This window comes from Hyperolius riggenbachi, chromosome 12 (assembly GCF_040937935.1).
Source record: "Hyperolius riggenbachi isolate aHypRig1 chromosome 12, aHypRig1.pri, whole genome shotgun sequence".
In the NCBI taxonomy this organism is placed as follows: Eukaryota; Metazoa; Chordata; class Amphibia; order Anura; family Hyperoliidae; genus Hyperolius; species Hyperolius riggenbachi.
Window position 1 is genome coordinate 176192987 of NC_090657.1, and position 16212 is coordinate 176209198.

A 16212-nucleotide genomic window follows, 5' to 3' on the forward strand; every position below is an offset into this window, starting at 1 on the left:
GTAATTTTGATAACAATATTCTTTGTGTGCCGGTGTGCCCAAATTTCTGCTTTGGGCGCCTTATAGCCCAATATTTGCATTAGCCCCTATGGGACGCCCAAATCATCCAGTAACTGCTGGGCGCCCAAATTCACTGCTTTCCCTGAAACTTGTGAGGATGTATCATGGAGAGGAGGCGGGGCTAGCTGAAAGCAGTGTATATTTTATTAAGGGGGATGCTACACAGACTTACTGCATATATTTAATTAAGTCTGTGCTACACAGACTTACTGCAGGCAAGCTCTGTGAGTCATGTAGAAGCAGCAGAATAGAGGGAGAGACTGAAAAAGATCAGCTAAGTCTAGAGCTGATGCTGCCCCCTACAGTCTGCTGCCCTGAATCACATGATTCAGTCAGCTTCATGGTAGGGCCGTCCCAGAGCATGGTCATTCTGCACAGGTGTAAGGAAGGCCTGTGCGGGCAAAGTTGCATGGAGCTGCTCATGCATTGCTACTTCCTCCATGCACAAGCAGCTTGGTGCTATTGCACAGGCACGAGGCTCAGTTGCGCCTGCACACTGCAGTACGACCACGCTCAAACACAGACAGGAGCACGGCTGCAAAGAAGAGGGTCGGAACGTGCAGCAGGAGGATCGGAGTAGCATCTGGATCTTCCAGAGGCTTCCCTCTACTAAAGTATAAAACACCCGCCCCCCACAGGCTTGCTTTAAATGAACCTAAAAGGGCTGTTATATCTAGATTTATACTCACCTGAGGCATAGGGTCCCTCACCATCCTCTCTGTTCTCTTGAAAATTTTCCTGGTAAACCAGCCGTCCGTGCTCTTCTGCGCTTGCGCGGCTCGAATGCTCGCCCAGTCATGCTCCCACAGCCGGTAGCGTTCTGCGCCCACACAGTGGTATTGCACAGGCGCAGAACGCACTCTGGCACGGGTGTGTGTGGCTGGGCCACGAATGCGTAGAATCGCACGACTACCTGTGACCAGGGATGCTCATCCGGATCCTGGTACCCGGGTAAACGACCATTTTCCGCTATCTGAGTCAGATCCGGATTAGGGATGCTCGCAAAATTCCGTCATTCCGGCCGGAATTAGGTCATTTCCGATTCCGGTAGTCGGAACGGAATTGCTAAACCTCTGAAACGGAATTCTCCGGTGTAACACAAAAATCTTCCTCCTCCTCCTCCCCCACCACCACCACCCACACTACATGCTAAAGCTGGCCTTTACTGATTTTTACTTTTTTAAAAGCCAGCTTACATACCTTTGCCAGGATTTGAACCCAGGTATCAGTGTGTAGTAGGTATCGGTCTTACCCTCTAGACCAGGGGTCCCCAACCTTTTTCGGCCCGGGGACCGGTAACCGTCCAAAATTTTCTCTGGGGCCCGGGGGGGGGGGGGGGGGTTAGGTATTCGCGGCGGCACAGCAAGCACAGTTGCCCCAGTATAGGGAGTCTAGGTACCCCGGTGCAGCTAGTATAGTGCCCCAGTATAGCTAGTATAGTGCCCCATGTGCCCCAAGATAGCTAGTATAGTGCCCAGTGTTCCCCAGTATAGCCAGTATAGTGCCCCAGTATAGCTAGTACAGTGCCCAGTGTGCCCCAGTATAGCTAGTACAGTGCCCCAGGATAGCTAGTATAGTGCCCAGTGTGCCCCAAGATAGCTAGTATAGTGCCCCATGTGCCCCCGGATAGCTAGTATAGTGTCCCAGGATAGCTAGTATAGTGCCCAGTGTGCCCCAGTATAGCTAGTATAGTGCCCCATGTGCCCCAGGATAGCTAGTATAGTGCCCCAGGATAGCTAGTATAGTGCCTAGTGTGCACCAGTATAGTGCCCAGTGTGCCCCAGGATAGCTAGTGGTGCTCAGCAGAGCTCGAATATTCGAGTAGCTCGAATATTCGAGCTCTTTTCCAGCTATTCGAGCTCGGTATTCGAGCTCCGAATAGCTGTAGCTATTCGAATGGGCTATTCGCGTACACTCGAATAGCCCATTCACTATTCGAGCTATTCGAGCAAACGGCGCTATTCGAGCTCGGTACCGAGCTCGAATAGCGTCATAGCCCAGATTGATGTCCTTAGAGCCAATCAGAGGGCTCCCAGGCCCTCTGACGGCAGCCAATCACAGAGGGGGACCCTGGCCAGCCCCTACCCTATAAATAGCGGCCGCCATGTTACGTTTCTCCGTCCTTGCCTGAGACTTGCATAGAGAGAGAGTTGCTCCTTTGTGCTTTGGCTTAGCAAGAGTTTTATTGTGGTCATTCACCTAGCGTTTTTGCTCACATACACCTCCTATACACACCTATATTGTTGTTAGTTAGTTAGACATTGTATTTTAGTTAGTAGCTTTTGTGTTACATAGAGACAGGCCAGCTGCTGCAGGCTTACAGCTTTAGGCCTCAGGGCCTGCCTGTGTGGGCAGCTGTCCTCCTGTCCTCTGTTTATTTCTCTCTATTCTATACCAGTATTTCTGCTGTCCTTTACTACTGATTGTATTAGTATTGTAGTTATATACTGTAACTGTACTAGGACACTCACTGTCACTGTTCATAGGCTACTAGCTGCTCCTGCGTGTGTGCACTCACTGTCTGTGTACACACTACACACACTCTATTTCCAAGTTCTGATAACTGATTGATTATTGTAATTGAATATTGTAATTAGTTAGTTGTACTCACTGTTACTACTTACTGTACTAGGAGTCTAGGACACTCAGTCACTGTTCATAGGCTACTAGCTCCTGCGTGTGTGCACTCACTGTCTGTGTACACACTACACACACTCTATTTCCTTCTGATAACTGATTGATTATTGTAATTAGTTAGTTGTACTTACTGTTACTACTTACTGTACTAGGAGTCTAGGACACTCAGTCACTGTTCATAGGCTACTAGCTCCTGCGTGTGTGCACTCACTGTCTGTGTACACACTACACACACTCTATTTCCTTCTGATAACTGATTGATTATTGTAATTAGTTAGTTATACTTACTGTTACTACTTACTGTACTAGGAGTCTAGGACACTCAGTCACTGTTCATAGGCTACTAGCTCCTGCGTGTGTGCACTCACTGTCTGTGTACACACTACACACACTCTATTTCCTTCTGATAACTGATTGATTATTGTAATTAGTTAGTTGTACTTACTGTTACTACTTACTGTACTAGGAGTCTAGGACACTCAGTCACTGTTCATAGGCTACTAGCTCCTGCGTGTGTGCACTCACTGTCTGTGTACACACTACACACACTCTATTTCCTTCTGATAACTGATTGATTATTGTAATTAGTTAGTTGTACTTACTGACTGTTACTACTTACTTACTTACTGTACTAGGGACACTCACTCAGTCACTGTTCATAGGCTAGCTCCTGCGCGTGTTTGCGCGTGCGTGCACTCACTGTCTGTAGTGTACACACACTAAATTTACTTGTGATTACTACTGATTATTGTAACTGCTAGTTGTACTTCCTGACTGTTACTACTTACTTACTGTACTAGGGACACTCACTCAGTCACCTCACCCACCAACCCACTCCATTAAAGTACCCCACTTTTCACCCGCCCTTTTAAAAAACTTTTGTCTATACGCCCAAAACATCGAAGATGTCTGGAAGTGGCAGCCAGCGCGGTTTGGGCAAGGGGAAGGGCAGCAAGGGAATCAGGAAGAGAGGGAGCAGCATTGTGGCAAGCCGCGGGCGCGGGCGCGCCACCATGCACAGTTCCGCAGCAGCAGCAGCAGCGTCAGTGGCTAACATTCCTCCCATAGCCACTGGCCGTGGACGCCTTGGGCGCCGCCCAGCAGGAGCATCTGCAACTCACGCTGCAGAGACACAGCAGCAGCAGCGTGTAGCACCTGCTCCGATTTTCCTCCAGCCGGGTCGGAAACGTCCCATTGAGGAAAAGCATGCAGACACTGTGGTGCAACTCATGACGGAGGATGAGCAGCCCGCCATCAGCTCTGCATCTGAGGCCTCCACCCTCACCACCACCACCACCACCCCTGTTCGCAGCAGCCGCCCAGCAGGGTCTGGGGAGGAGGCCAGTTCACCGTCACTCGCCGACCTGTCATTCAGCAGTCTTTTGACCCCAGGCATCATGAGTAAATTGTCTGCTGTTGTTGGCGATCTTGAGGAGGAGATGCTGATGGGCACTTTGGGGGATGAGGGATTGGACAGCAAGACTGTGGCGACAGTCAAGCAGCCCATCCATGCATCAGGAGAGGAGTTTGGGGGGTCCTCATCCCAGCAGGACATGTTTCAGGAGGGGGAGGATGTTGATGACCCGGTGACAGACAGAGACTGGGTGCCACCACCTCCAGGGGATGTCGTCCTCAGCAGCTCTGAGGAGGAGGAGGAGGATGCTCTTGTGGGCCTTGCAAGGAGGCGCATCATTGCAAGCATTGGCAGCAGCAGTAGGCAGGTCCCACAGCCTGCTGGTGTCTCAGGCTCAGCAGCAGCAGCAGCAGCATCTGCCAGTACCACCACCAGCCGCACCCAAGCCCCCCAAGCCCCACCCCCAACCACCACAGGGAGACAGGCAGCAGCGCTTCCATGCCGTAGGGGGATGTTTCTGTCACCAATCTGGCGCTTTTTCACCATGCCCACAGTGTACAGCAAGTACGCCACTTGCAACCACTGTCAGCGGAAGTTGAGCAGAGGTGCAGACCCCTTAAAGTTCTGCACCAGCTCGCTCATCAACCACCTTGCTGCGAAACATTTCCACCAGCATCAGGAGTTCCAGAGGCTGAAGGCATCTGGTGCTGGCAGTGGCACCACACCCATCACTGCACAGCCTTCAGCAGCAGCAGCAACAGCAGCCACCCGCCCTCCTGCTCCTCCAGCAGCACCAGCAGGAGTGCGGAAACGCACTGCTCCTCCCCCCTCTGCAACTCCTGCCGCCGACACTGAGGCCTGTTCTGGCAGCCAGTCCTCAGTGGCCTCCTCCGCTGTGTCTGCTGATTCCCGTGCCAGCAAAAGGCCACGCCAGAGCCTTTTGAGCGAGTCCTTCCAGGGGGTGGTTAGGGCTCTGCCTCCCAGCAGCCGTCGCGTGCGGCAGCTGAACGGCTTGCTGGCACGGGCCATGTGCTCCCAACTCCTGCCGTACACGCTCGTGCAGGAGGGGAGCGACATTCGTGCGCTGCTTGCTTGCGCAGCCCCAGACTGGCAGCTCCCCAGCAGACACTTTTTCTCCCGCAAGGCCATTCCTGCACTGCACCGCTTTGTGATGGCCAATGTGGAGCGAGGGCTGGAGCACGCGGTTGGTGAAAGGGTCCACGTCACCATGGACTCCTGGAGCAGCCGCTTCGGGACAGGCCGCTACCTGTCCTTCACTGTCCACTGGGTCAGCTTGGTGGAAGGGGGTGAGGATGGGAGAGCAGCAGCGGGCACAGCAGCAGCAGCAACACAGTGGGTGGTGCCACCCCGCAGGGTCAGGGGAACTGCAGCAGGTTCCTCCGATCCTCTGCCATCCTCCGGCACACCTGGCCAAACCCCCCGCCTCAGCAGCAGCGTGAAGGCCCGCCACTGCCAAGCGCTGCTGCACTTGGTCAGCCTTGGGAAGACCAAGCTGACGGCAACCCATGTGTTGGCCAAACTCCAGGAGCAGGAGAGGATTTGGCTGACCCCCAGAGGCCTCAGAGTCGGAGAGGTGGTGGCCGACAATGGGGCCAATCTGGTTGCCGCAATAGACAGGGGAAACCTGACCTACATCCCCTGTCTTGCCCACGTGCTGAACCTGGTGGTGCAGAAGTTCTTGCGCACCTACCAGGGGATGGGCGAACTGCTGGAAACGGCAAGGAACGTTGTGCGTCACTTCCGGCGCTCGGCTGCAGCCTGTGCGAGCCTGGAAGACGTGCAAAAGGAGCTGGATCTGCCACGCCATCGGCTGATCCTTGACGTTCCGACTCGCTGGAACTCCACCCTGGCGATGTTGGAGTCTGGTTGAACAGAAGCGCGCTGTCAAACAGTACCTTGCCCTGGCCACTGTTTCCGCCGCTCAGAGAAGGGACAAGACCAGCAACATCCCGTCCATCGTCCCCGATGATGACTGGAGGCACATGCAGCAGGTGTGCTTAGTGCTGGCTCCCTTTCTGCAGGCCACTAACATGGTGAGCAGGGACCATGCTATGGTCTGCGAGTGGGTGCCCCTGGTTTGTCTGCTGAACAGGGCCCTCGATGCTTTGCTGGAACAGGGAGCGGCAGCCTTGGACCAGCAGGAGCGGCAAGCAGCTGCACAGTCCACCTCTGAGGGGGAGGAGGAGGAGGACTTGGTGGAGGTCCCTGACCTTGCTGCTGATGAGGGGGATCAGCACAGTGCAGCTGAGTTGGTGCGGGGGTGGATAGAGGATGAGGCTGACGAGGCAGAGGAGGAGGATGAGGACAGCAGCACTGCCGTCGATGTGCCAGCAGACGTGGCCCGCCTCTTCCCAATGGCAGCGCACATGCTGACGTGCCTGCGCAGAGACCCCAGGGTGATCCAGATGAAGCAGAGGGAGGACATCTGGATCAGCATGATGTTGGACCCACGCCTCAAGGGGAAGTTGAGCCAGTTCCTGCCGCCTGCAGGAGGAGACCCAGCGCAACAAATAAGGAGCTTGCAGCAGGCCCTTGTTGAGCGCTTGGAGGAAGCCTTCCCCCAGCCTTCCACCCCCACTGTCCAGCAGCCAGCACAGAGGCAGCAGCAGGTGCCTGCATCCAGCAGCAAGCGCCCCACAGACCTGCTGTCTCTCAGCCACGAGCTCTACAGGACTGTAGAGGCTCCGGCAGCAGTGACTAGAGAGGAGGTGCATGCAGCAGCATCCTCCACCGGTCACAGCCAGCGCCTGACCCGCATGGTGGCTGACTACATGGGGTCCTACAGCGGGCTTGACAGCGATGCCCCTGTTGATCCCATGAAGTATTGGGTCAAGCGCCTGGAGATCTGGAGCGAGCTGGCGCAGTACGCCCTGGAAGTGCTGTCCTGCCCCCCTTCCAGCGTGCTGTCCGAGCGCTGCTTCAGTGCAGCTGGTGGTGTGGTCACCGAGAAACGCTCACGTCTGTCTCACAAGTCTGTGGACAGACTGACGTTTCTCAAGATGAACCAGGCGTGGGTGGAAGGCGAGTTCCTGGCCCCTGTTGTCGGCGAGAGGGGGACATGAACTGGCTAAGAACCATCGTTAATGTGCCTTACCACCCTTTACCACCTCCTGGCTCCTGCTCACTAAGCCAGCCTGGTTCACTTTGACTATTACGTCGCCTGCAGCCACACATTTTACACCTACAGTGGGCTGCTGTGTACTGCCCTTCTGCTGTCTGTCTGTGTTTCCCACTGCCAGGGTACACAGATTTACCTTCTGCTGCCACTCTGCCACCAGCTATTACGTCAAACAATAGCTATATATCTGTGTAATTTGTTTTACAAACAAAACCAAAAAACCATTAAAAAAAAAAAAAAAGGTTTAATTTTTCTGAGGTGCCCGGGTTGAAAACTGTGTTGTCCCAGTTGTGTATTGGACACGATGTGGGCTGCACGACTGCTGTCTGGGACCTCCTGTTGTGTTCATTTACGGCCTGGTATCACCGCTAGGTACCAGGGCTATTATGTCACGCTGCCTGCCTGCTGCCACACTCACACTACTCCTCCATTCCTCCTGCTGATGCTGCTGTCTGTCTGTGTTTCCCAACGCCAGGGTACACAGATTTACCTTCTGCTGCCACTCTGCCACCAGCTATTACGTCAAACAATAGCTATATCTGTGTAATTGGTTGTAAAACCAAAACTACAAAACCATAAAAAAAAAAACAAAGGTTTAATTTTTCTGAGGTGCCCGGGTTGAAAACTGTGTTGTCCCAGTTGTGTATTGGACACAATGTGGGCTACACGACCGCTGTCTGGGACCTCCTGCCTGCTGTGTTTATTTACAGCCCTGGTATCACCGCTAGGTACCAGGGCTATTATGTCACGCTGCCTGCCTGCTGCCACACTCACACTACTCCTCCATTCCTCCTGCTGATGCTGCTGTCTGTCTGTGTTTCCCAACGCCAGGGTACACAGATTTACCTTCTTCTGCCACTCTGCCACCAGCTATTACGTCAAACAATAGCTGCTCACATTACTCCTCCATTCCTCCTGCTGCTGCTGCTGCTGTCTGTCTGTCTGTGTTTCCCAACGCCAGGGTACACAGATTTACCTTCTGCTGCCACTCTGCCACCAGCTATTACGTCAAAAAATAGCTATATCTGTCTGTGTAATTTGTTGTAAAAACAAAACTACAAAACCATAAAAAAAAAAAAAAAGGTTTAATTTTTCTGAGGTGCCCGGGTTGAAAACTGTGTTGTCCCAGTTGTGTATTGGACACAATGTGGGCTACACGACCGCTGTCTGGGACCTCCTGCCTGCTGTGTTTATTTACAGCCCTGGTATCACCGCTAGGTACCAGGGCTATTATGTCACGCTGCCTGCCTCATTGACTGCCTGCTGCCACACACTCATCCTCCTCCTCCTGCTGCTGAATTTACCTCCTGCTGTCTGTGTGTTTCCACTGCCAGGGAGCACATACAATGGCGCTTCCAACATGCGTGCGCCACCAGCTATTTGTTACGCTCAAAAATAGCTGCATTTCTTTAAAAAAAAAAATTTGAAAAGAGAAATAAGTGAAGAAGAAGACGATATAGAAGAAGATGAAGAAGATGAAGAAGAAGAAGAAGAAGATGAAGAAGAAGAAGAAGAAGAAGGAGAAGAAGATGAAGATGAAGAAGAAGAAGATGAAGAAGAAGAAGATGATGAAGAAGAAGAAGAAGATGAAGAAGATGAAGATGAAGAAGATGAAGAAGAAGAAGATGAAGAAGAAGAAGATGAAGAAGATGAAGATGATGAAGAAGAAGAAGATGAAGATGATGAAGAAGAAGAAGATGAAGAAGATGAAGAAGAAGAAGAAGAAGAAGATGATGAAGAAGAAGAAGATGATGAAGAAGAAGAAGAAGATGAAGAAGAAGATGAAGAAGATGAAGAAGAAGATGAAGAAGATGAAGAAGAAGAAGAAGAAGAAGATGAAGAAGATGAAGATGATGAAGATGATGAAGAAGAAGAAGATGAAGATGATGAAGAAGAAGAAGATGAAGAAGAAGATGAAGATGATGAAGATGATGAAGAAGAAGAAGATGAAGAAGATGAAGAAGATGAAGATGAAGAAGATGAAGAAGATGAAGAAGAAGAAGATGATGAAGAAGAAGAAGAAGATGAAGAAGAAGATGAAGAAGATGAAGAAGATGAAGAAGAAGAAGAAGATGAAGAAGTTGAAGATGAAGAAGATGAAGAAGAAGAAGAAGAAGAAGAAGAAGAAGAAGAAGAAGAAGATGAAGAAGATGAAGAAGATGAAGAAGAAGAAGAAGATGAAGAAGTTGAAGATGAAGAAGATGAAGAAGAAGAAGATGAAGAAGATGAAGAAGATGAAGAAGAAGATGAAGAAGATGAAGAAGAAGATGAAGAAGAAGAAGAAGATGAAGAAAAAGATGAAGAAGAAGAAGATGATGATGAAGAAGATGAAGAAGAAGAAGACAATATAAAAGAAGAAGAAGATATAGAAGAAGATATAGAAGAAGAAGATATAGAAGAAGAAGATATAGAAGAAGAAGAAGAAGAAGAAGAAGAAGAAGAAGAAGAAGAAGAAGAAGAAGAAGATATAGAAGATAAAGAAGAAGAAGAAGAAGTATATACAGTACTGAACAAATTTCTGGACACAACTTCTCTTTTCAACTTTTTTTTTTTAAAGGAACATCCCCACATAATCACTTGCTGTTGTTACTTGGAAAAAAAGAGGTTTCTTGCATCATTCACCCTCAAAACAAGTGTTGGAAGCTATTTAAGGCCATTTCGAATAGTCAGCTCGAATAATGAGCTCGAATACCGACTCGAATAGTGAGCTCGAATTCCGAGGTCGAATCGAATAGTAAAAATTATTCGACTCGAATATTCGACTGATCTCGAATAATTTACTATTCGAATTCGACCTAACTCGAATTTTGAAAAGGGGTATTTGAGCACCACAGTGCCCAGTGTGCCCCAGTATAGCTAGTATAGTGCCCCATGTGCCCCAGGATAGCTAGTATAGTGCCCCAGGATAGCTAGTATAGTGCCTAGTGTGCACCAGTATAGTGCCCAGTGTGCCCCAGGATAGCTAGTATAGTGCCTAGTGTGCACCAGTATAGTGCCCAGTGTGCCCCAGTATAGCTAGTATAGTGCCCAGTGTTCCCCAGTATAGCTAGTATAGTGCCCCATGTGCAGCTAGTATAGTGCCCCAGGATAGCTAGTATAGTGCCCCAGTGTAGCCCCCCTCCCCCGCCGCTTCTGTTACCTGTTATGAGCTGGCGGCTCTGAGGAATGCAGCATCTCCTATTACTCCTATTCCGCTCTGAGGAATGCAGCATCTCCTATTACAGCAGCGCTTCCTGCGCAGCTGCTGTAAGGAGGGAAATAAGCGAGACAGCGCCGGTTTCCATGGTAACGGCGATCGCCGCTACAGGAAGCCGCTGCCCCGCTTTCTTCCCTCCTTACAGCAGCTGCGCAGGAAGCGCTGCTGTAATAGGAGATGCTGCATTCCTCAGAGCGGCTACGGGGAATCTGTGACAGGAAGCGGCCGCCAGCTCATAAGGTGACAGGAGCGGCGGCCGCGGGGGGCGAGAGGCCAGAGCCAGCTGGCAACTGCCCACGGACCGGCAGTGGGCCGTGGCCCGGTGGTTGGGGACCCCTGCTCTAGACCACCAACCACACTAAAAATCCTTAATCATGCTACTTTTTCTATTGAATTGATCATAATGGTACATTAAAGGCCAGCTTTAGCATGTAGTGTGGTTGGTGGTCTAGAGGGTAAGACAGATACCTACTACACACTGATACCTAGGTTCAAATCCTGGCAAAGGTATGTAAGCTGGCTTTTTTAAAAAGTACAAATCCTTAATCATGCTACTTTTTCTATTGAACTGATCATAATGGTACATTAAAGGCCAGCTTTAGCATGTAGTGTGGTTGGTGGTCTAGAGGGGGAGGAGGAGGAGGAGGGAGAGAGAGAGATTTTTTTTTTTTTTTTGACGGAATGCGGAATACCGCGGAACTGATCCGGAATACCCCCGGAATGAAACGGAATCTCGGATCGGCGGAATGCGGAATTACCACGGAACGGGAAATTGCAATTCCGAGCATACCTAATCCGGATCCGGATACCTGGGCCCAGATCCGGATAGCTATCTGCGGGTATCTGGCTGCATAACCCGGGTACCCGCAGATATCCGGATCCGGGTAGTGAAAGTAAGGAGATGATGTCATTGAGTCATCACAGGCCTCCCAGCCTAAGCCCTGGCACCCAATCACAGAAGGGAACCCTTGTCCGATTTGCATTTCGATGGGTTGTTAGGTCGATTTGCATGTATGCCAAATTGACCTAACGATCCATCGAAATGCAAAGCAGACATGCCGGAAATAATTGAGTCAACGGGAATCAAGCGGGAAACCGAGTGCGGGAACGCACCGTGTGTACCCACCATTAAACAGATAGTGTGCACTGTCTGTCCTCTACTCTGTGGTCTGTCACTCCGTGCTGATTTGTTTTAAAGTCCAACCCCCCGATTTCATTAAAGTAAAAGTACCCCACATCATCTGGTGACATCATCACGTATAAGTTGTACTATGTCTGCTGGCATCGGCAGCCGGGGGAGGGGCAGCAAGGGCAAGAGGACAGGGAGCAACATTACGGCCACCCTCAGAAGGTCTGCCGTGTCAGTGTCGACCCCAGCAGGGAGCCTACCCTTAGTCGGCGAGCTTTTCGCTCCAGGCGCCACGATTGAACTCAGGGCTGTTAGTCGCAAGGAGTTTGAGGAGGATGTTCTGGGTTTTGAGGAGGGATGAGCATGAGGAGTTCAAGATGCTGAAGCAAGTTGGCACTGGCTCCCACCGCCACAGGCCACTGCTGCTGATACCACCACCTATATTCAACCCAAAACACAATTGCGGTGTCATTTTTTGGAGGTGTCTGGGCTGAAAACTGTCATGTCCCAGTTGTGCGGTTGGACTTTGGACACAATGGCCTTGATTCACTAACCGGCACTAAGCCGATTAGTGTGCCTTATCACTTAGTGGGCACAAACTACAGCGCTAACCTTATTTGAGGTTAGTGTGCCTTATCTGAATTTAGTGCCCCTTAAGTAGCTTTGTGCACACTAAAAGATGTAGCTTTATGCATCTTTTACTGTGCACAAAGCTACTTTAGGCCTCTTGCACACTGCAAGCGATTCCGATTCAGATTCCGCTTTTTAATCAGTTTTTGCATCCGATTCAGATTCTGATTTGCAGTTTGCTCCCTGCACACTGCAAATCGGAATCTGAATCGGATGTAAAAACTGATTAAAAAGCAGAATCTGAATCGGAATCGCGTGCAGTGTGCAAGAGGCCTAAGGGGCACTAAGTTCAAATAAGGCACACTAACTCAGACAAGGCACACTAACCTCAGATAAGGCACACTAACCTCAGATAAGGCACACTAACCTCAGATAAGGCACACTAACCTCAGATAAGGCACACTAACCTCAGATAAGGCACACTAACCTCAGATAAGGCACACTAACCTCAGATAAGGCACACTAACCTCAAATAAGGCACACTAACCGGCTTAGTGCCGGAAAACTCTTTTTTACTCCGGCGCTAACACTTAGCGCCGGTTAGTGAATCAAGCCCAATGTGGGCTGCACGACCTTCGACCGCTGTCTGGAACCTATCCTGATGTTAATAATTTACAGGCCCCTTTTTTTTTTCAATTTATGTTAACAAAATAATAAATAAGTGTTTCCCTTTAAACATGATACTGCATGCCTCATTTACCCTAAAAACCCTTTTTAAAGCTAATTAAGGGGCACTTCCGGGTTTTCTATCCGGGTACCCGAATAGGTCGGGTACCCGCGGGTAATTTGGTCGGATATCCGAATTCTATCCGGATACCCGCAAGGTCGGATCCGGGTACCCGAATCGGATCCGGGTATCTGGGTACCCGGATCCGGGTGGGTATTAAAAAGTACTACCCGAGCAACCCTGCCTGTGACTGGCTAGATTACTGGGAGGATTTTCAAGAGAACGGAGAGGACACCGAGAGACCCCATGCACCTCAAGGAGCTGGAGGAAGCCCCAGGTTAGTATAGATACAGCTATGATGGACATCTCAGGTTTACTTTAAAATTAGCTTCCTGGGCTGGTTATGATTTTCGTCCTATAAAGCATTGTTCCCCAACCCTGTCCTCAAGGCCCACCAACAGTGCATGTTTTGTGGAAATCAACAGAGGTCATTAATCAGCTCTGCTGAAACACTAATTACCCCACCTGTGTATGTTTGTGGTTTCCTACAAAACATGTACTGTTGGTGGGCCTCGAGGACAGGGTTGGGGAACTACGCTATAAAGGATCAATTGCTGCCCGTTTGCCATAATGTTTATTATTCCTTTGACTGAAAAGCAAGCGACTGAGCAGTGATCGATTAATCTCTTGGCAGCATTTGATCTGGATCAGATCCCAGTGAAACTCTGATGGGAAATCGATTGCAACGCCGCCCACCTAACTTTATACTAAAAAACTCTATTGCTGTGCTCGCTACGCGACTGACAGAAAGGGAACGCCACTTCGCGTCCTATTTACAAACAATAAAGCTTCCAAAACTGATTATAAGTTCATCGATTAGAAATGTGACTTGTTTATCTTTAGATGCAGGGCCAAGGGGGTGGGGGATGGAGGGTTGCCAAATCAAATAAGGGTCAATATACACCCCCTTGCACTCACAAAATCCATGCATACAGCAATCTGTACCACAGACAGTGATTAGAAAATCTCTAGGGCCCTTTTACACTTAATCAGTTGCTCTCAGTTAAAACGGAAAGAAAACTGATTTTCAAAGTAATGCCCATGTTTTCTTATGGCACCTTTCACACTTAACGCGTTTTAACTGAAATTTTTTTCACAATGCACTGCTATGGAAAAAAACACATACCAACGCGTACTAACGCACACTAATGCACACTAATGCACACCAACTGATTAAGTGTAAAAGGGCCCTAAAGTTATTAATGGGGTTAAGTATGGAGTATATTAATCAAAGGGAACTTTAACTGAGAGGGATATGGATGATTCCCTTTTAAACAATACCAGTTGCCTGGCAGTCCTGCTGATCTCTTTGGCTGCAGTAGTGGCTGAATCACACACCTGAAACAATCAGCATGCAGCTAATCCAGGCTGGCTTCAGTCAGAGAACCTGATCTGCATGCCTGTTCAGGGGCTGTGGCTAAAAGTATTAGAGACACATGATCAGCAGGAGAGTCAGGCAACCGGTATTCTTTTAAAAGGAAAAATCCATATCCCTCTCAGTTTAGGTTCCCTTTAACAAAACACTGCAGTATTATTAAGCCGAGGGGCAGGGATGTAACAATAGCTCCTTAAAGGGATGCAGCCGCAGGGGGGCCCTTAGAGGGAGAAGCCTGAGGGGGGGCATAGCTCTGGAGCCCTCCAGGGAAATCTTGAGGGACAGGAGGGGGTGCAGTGCAGGAAGGGGAAGCAGCAGTCACAAACAGCAGTGGGGAGGGGGGGCCCAACTCCCCCCCTCACCTCAGCGTACCATCAGTGCTCATCCCTCCAGCAATGACAGCCGCGCGGGTGCCCATCCAAAGTTTCGCGGGGGGGGGGGGGGGCAGTGATTTCTAGTCATGCCCCTGCAGAAGGGTCACATCTACTATACTGAGAGGAGGGGCTACGTCTGGCTACCTATACTGTGGGTTTCTCTGGCTACCTATACTGGGGATCATATCTCACTACCTATACTGGGTTGGGGGGCAACCTAAACTTTCATTCCATTTTTCCCTTTAGGTATAAAGGATTCCAGGTCTAGGTAGTATTTAGGATTAGGACTATAGGTGCAATTGTTTATCTCATCAGTTTAATTTCAATTCAGGCTTGCTTTAAAGTGATCCTTAAGTCAATAAAAAAAAATTAGATTTACTCACCTGGGGCTTCCCTCAGCCCCCTGCAGCCGATCGGTGCCCTCGCAGCCCCGCTCAGATGCTCCTGCACCCGCCGGCGAACAACTACGGTTTGGCCGTCACCGGCCGACAGGCATGGGAACGCGATAGATTCTCCGCGTTCCCAGCCATAATATCGCCCCCTATGCTGCTATTGCGGCCTCCTGGATTCAAAATGGCCAACTTCAAAATGGCCGCCATGGTCACCACCCATCTTGAAAAGTTTCCCCCCTCACATATACTAATGTGCCACAAACAGGAAGTTAATATCACCAACCATTCCCATTTTATTAAGGTATATCCATATAAATGGCCCACCCTGTAGATCATTTTGTTGTAATAAGTAGTGATAAAGTTATTGGCAAATGAAAGGGAGAAGCACTGAAATGTGAAAATTGCTCTGGTCCATAAGGGGAAAAACCCCTCAGTGATGAACTGGTTAAATACACACATTTCCATCACACTCCTATAGAAACCGTAAACTTACCGTGAAACAGATCTTCGTTGTCTTTGGCTTTAATCAGCGGACACAAACCTTGAAGGCAGAAAGATAAGAGGCGTAAGTCCAAATTACAAGTTACTTTGCAACAGGGGAAAAAAAAAAGTTTCCAATACGACTGCACACTAAATACACATATTCCTATAGTTTTACTGGGAATAAAGGAAACAGTTACGTTTGCTTCTTTCCACTTTAAACCAGATGAGGCAAATTGGATGACAATGGTGTAGTTGGGAAAGCCCTACACCCTACACTTAAGATTAGTGAAAGGTTGGGGTACTGCGATGTCGCTGAATCACAAAAAATTCAGCTTGCCAGACTCTTTAAATGACCTCGGAGGCTCCTGTACACACACTAGAGGATTGGCTGAGACTGCCTCGAATGTCTCACCAGAGATTCTTCTGGCCTGTGTATCAGATTTAAAGGATACCCGAAGTGACATGTGACAAGTGACATGATGAGATAGACATGTGTATGTACAGTGCCTAGCACACAAATAACTATGCTGATTTCTTTTTTTTTTTTTTTTTTGCTCTGACTGAAAGAGTTAAATATCAGGTATGTAAGTGGCTGACTCAGTCATGACTCAGACAGGAAGTGACTACAGTGTGACCCTCACTGATAAGAAATTTCAATTATAAAACACTTTCCTAGCAGAAAATGGCTTCTGAGAGCAAGAAAGAGATAAAAACAG

General features: G+C 49.3%; 1 protein-coding gene across 2 annotated transcripts in view; it reads right to left on the reverse strand.

Moving 5' to 3' along the window:
• Positions 1-16212, reverse strand: part of COL20A1 (collagen type XX alpha 1 chain) — a 298926-nt gene that overhangs the window by 125801 nt on the left and 156913 nt on the right. For both annotated transcript variants that reach the window (XM_068264036.1, XM_068264037.1), the window contains exon 20: positions 15507-15554. In XM_068264036.1, coding sequence (XP_068120137.1) covers positions 15507-15554 — 48 coding nt within the window. The remainder of the gene's footprint in view (positions 1-15506; positions 15555-16212) is intronic.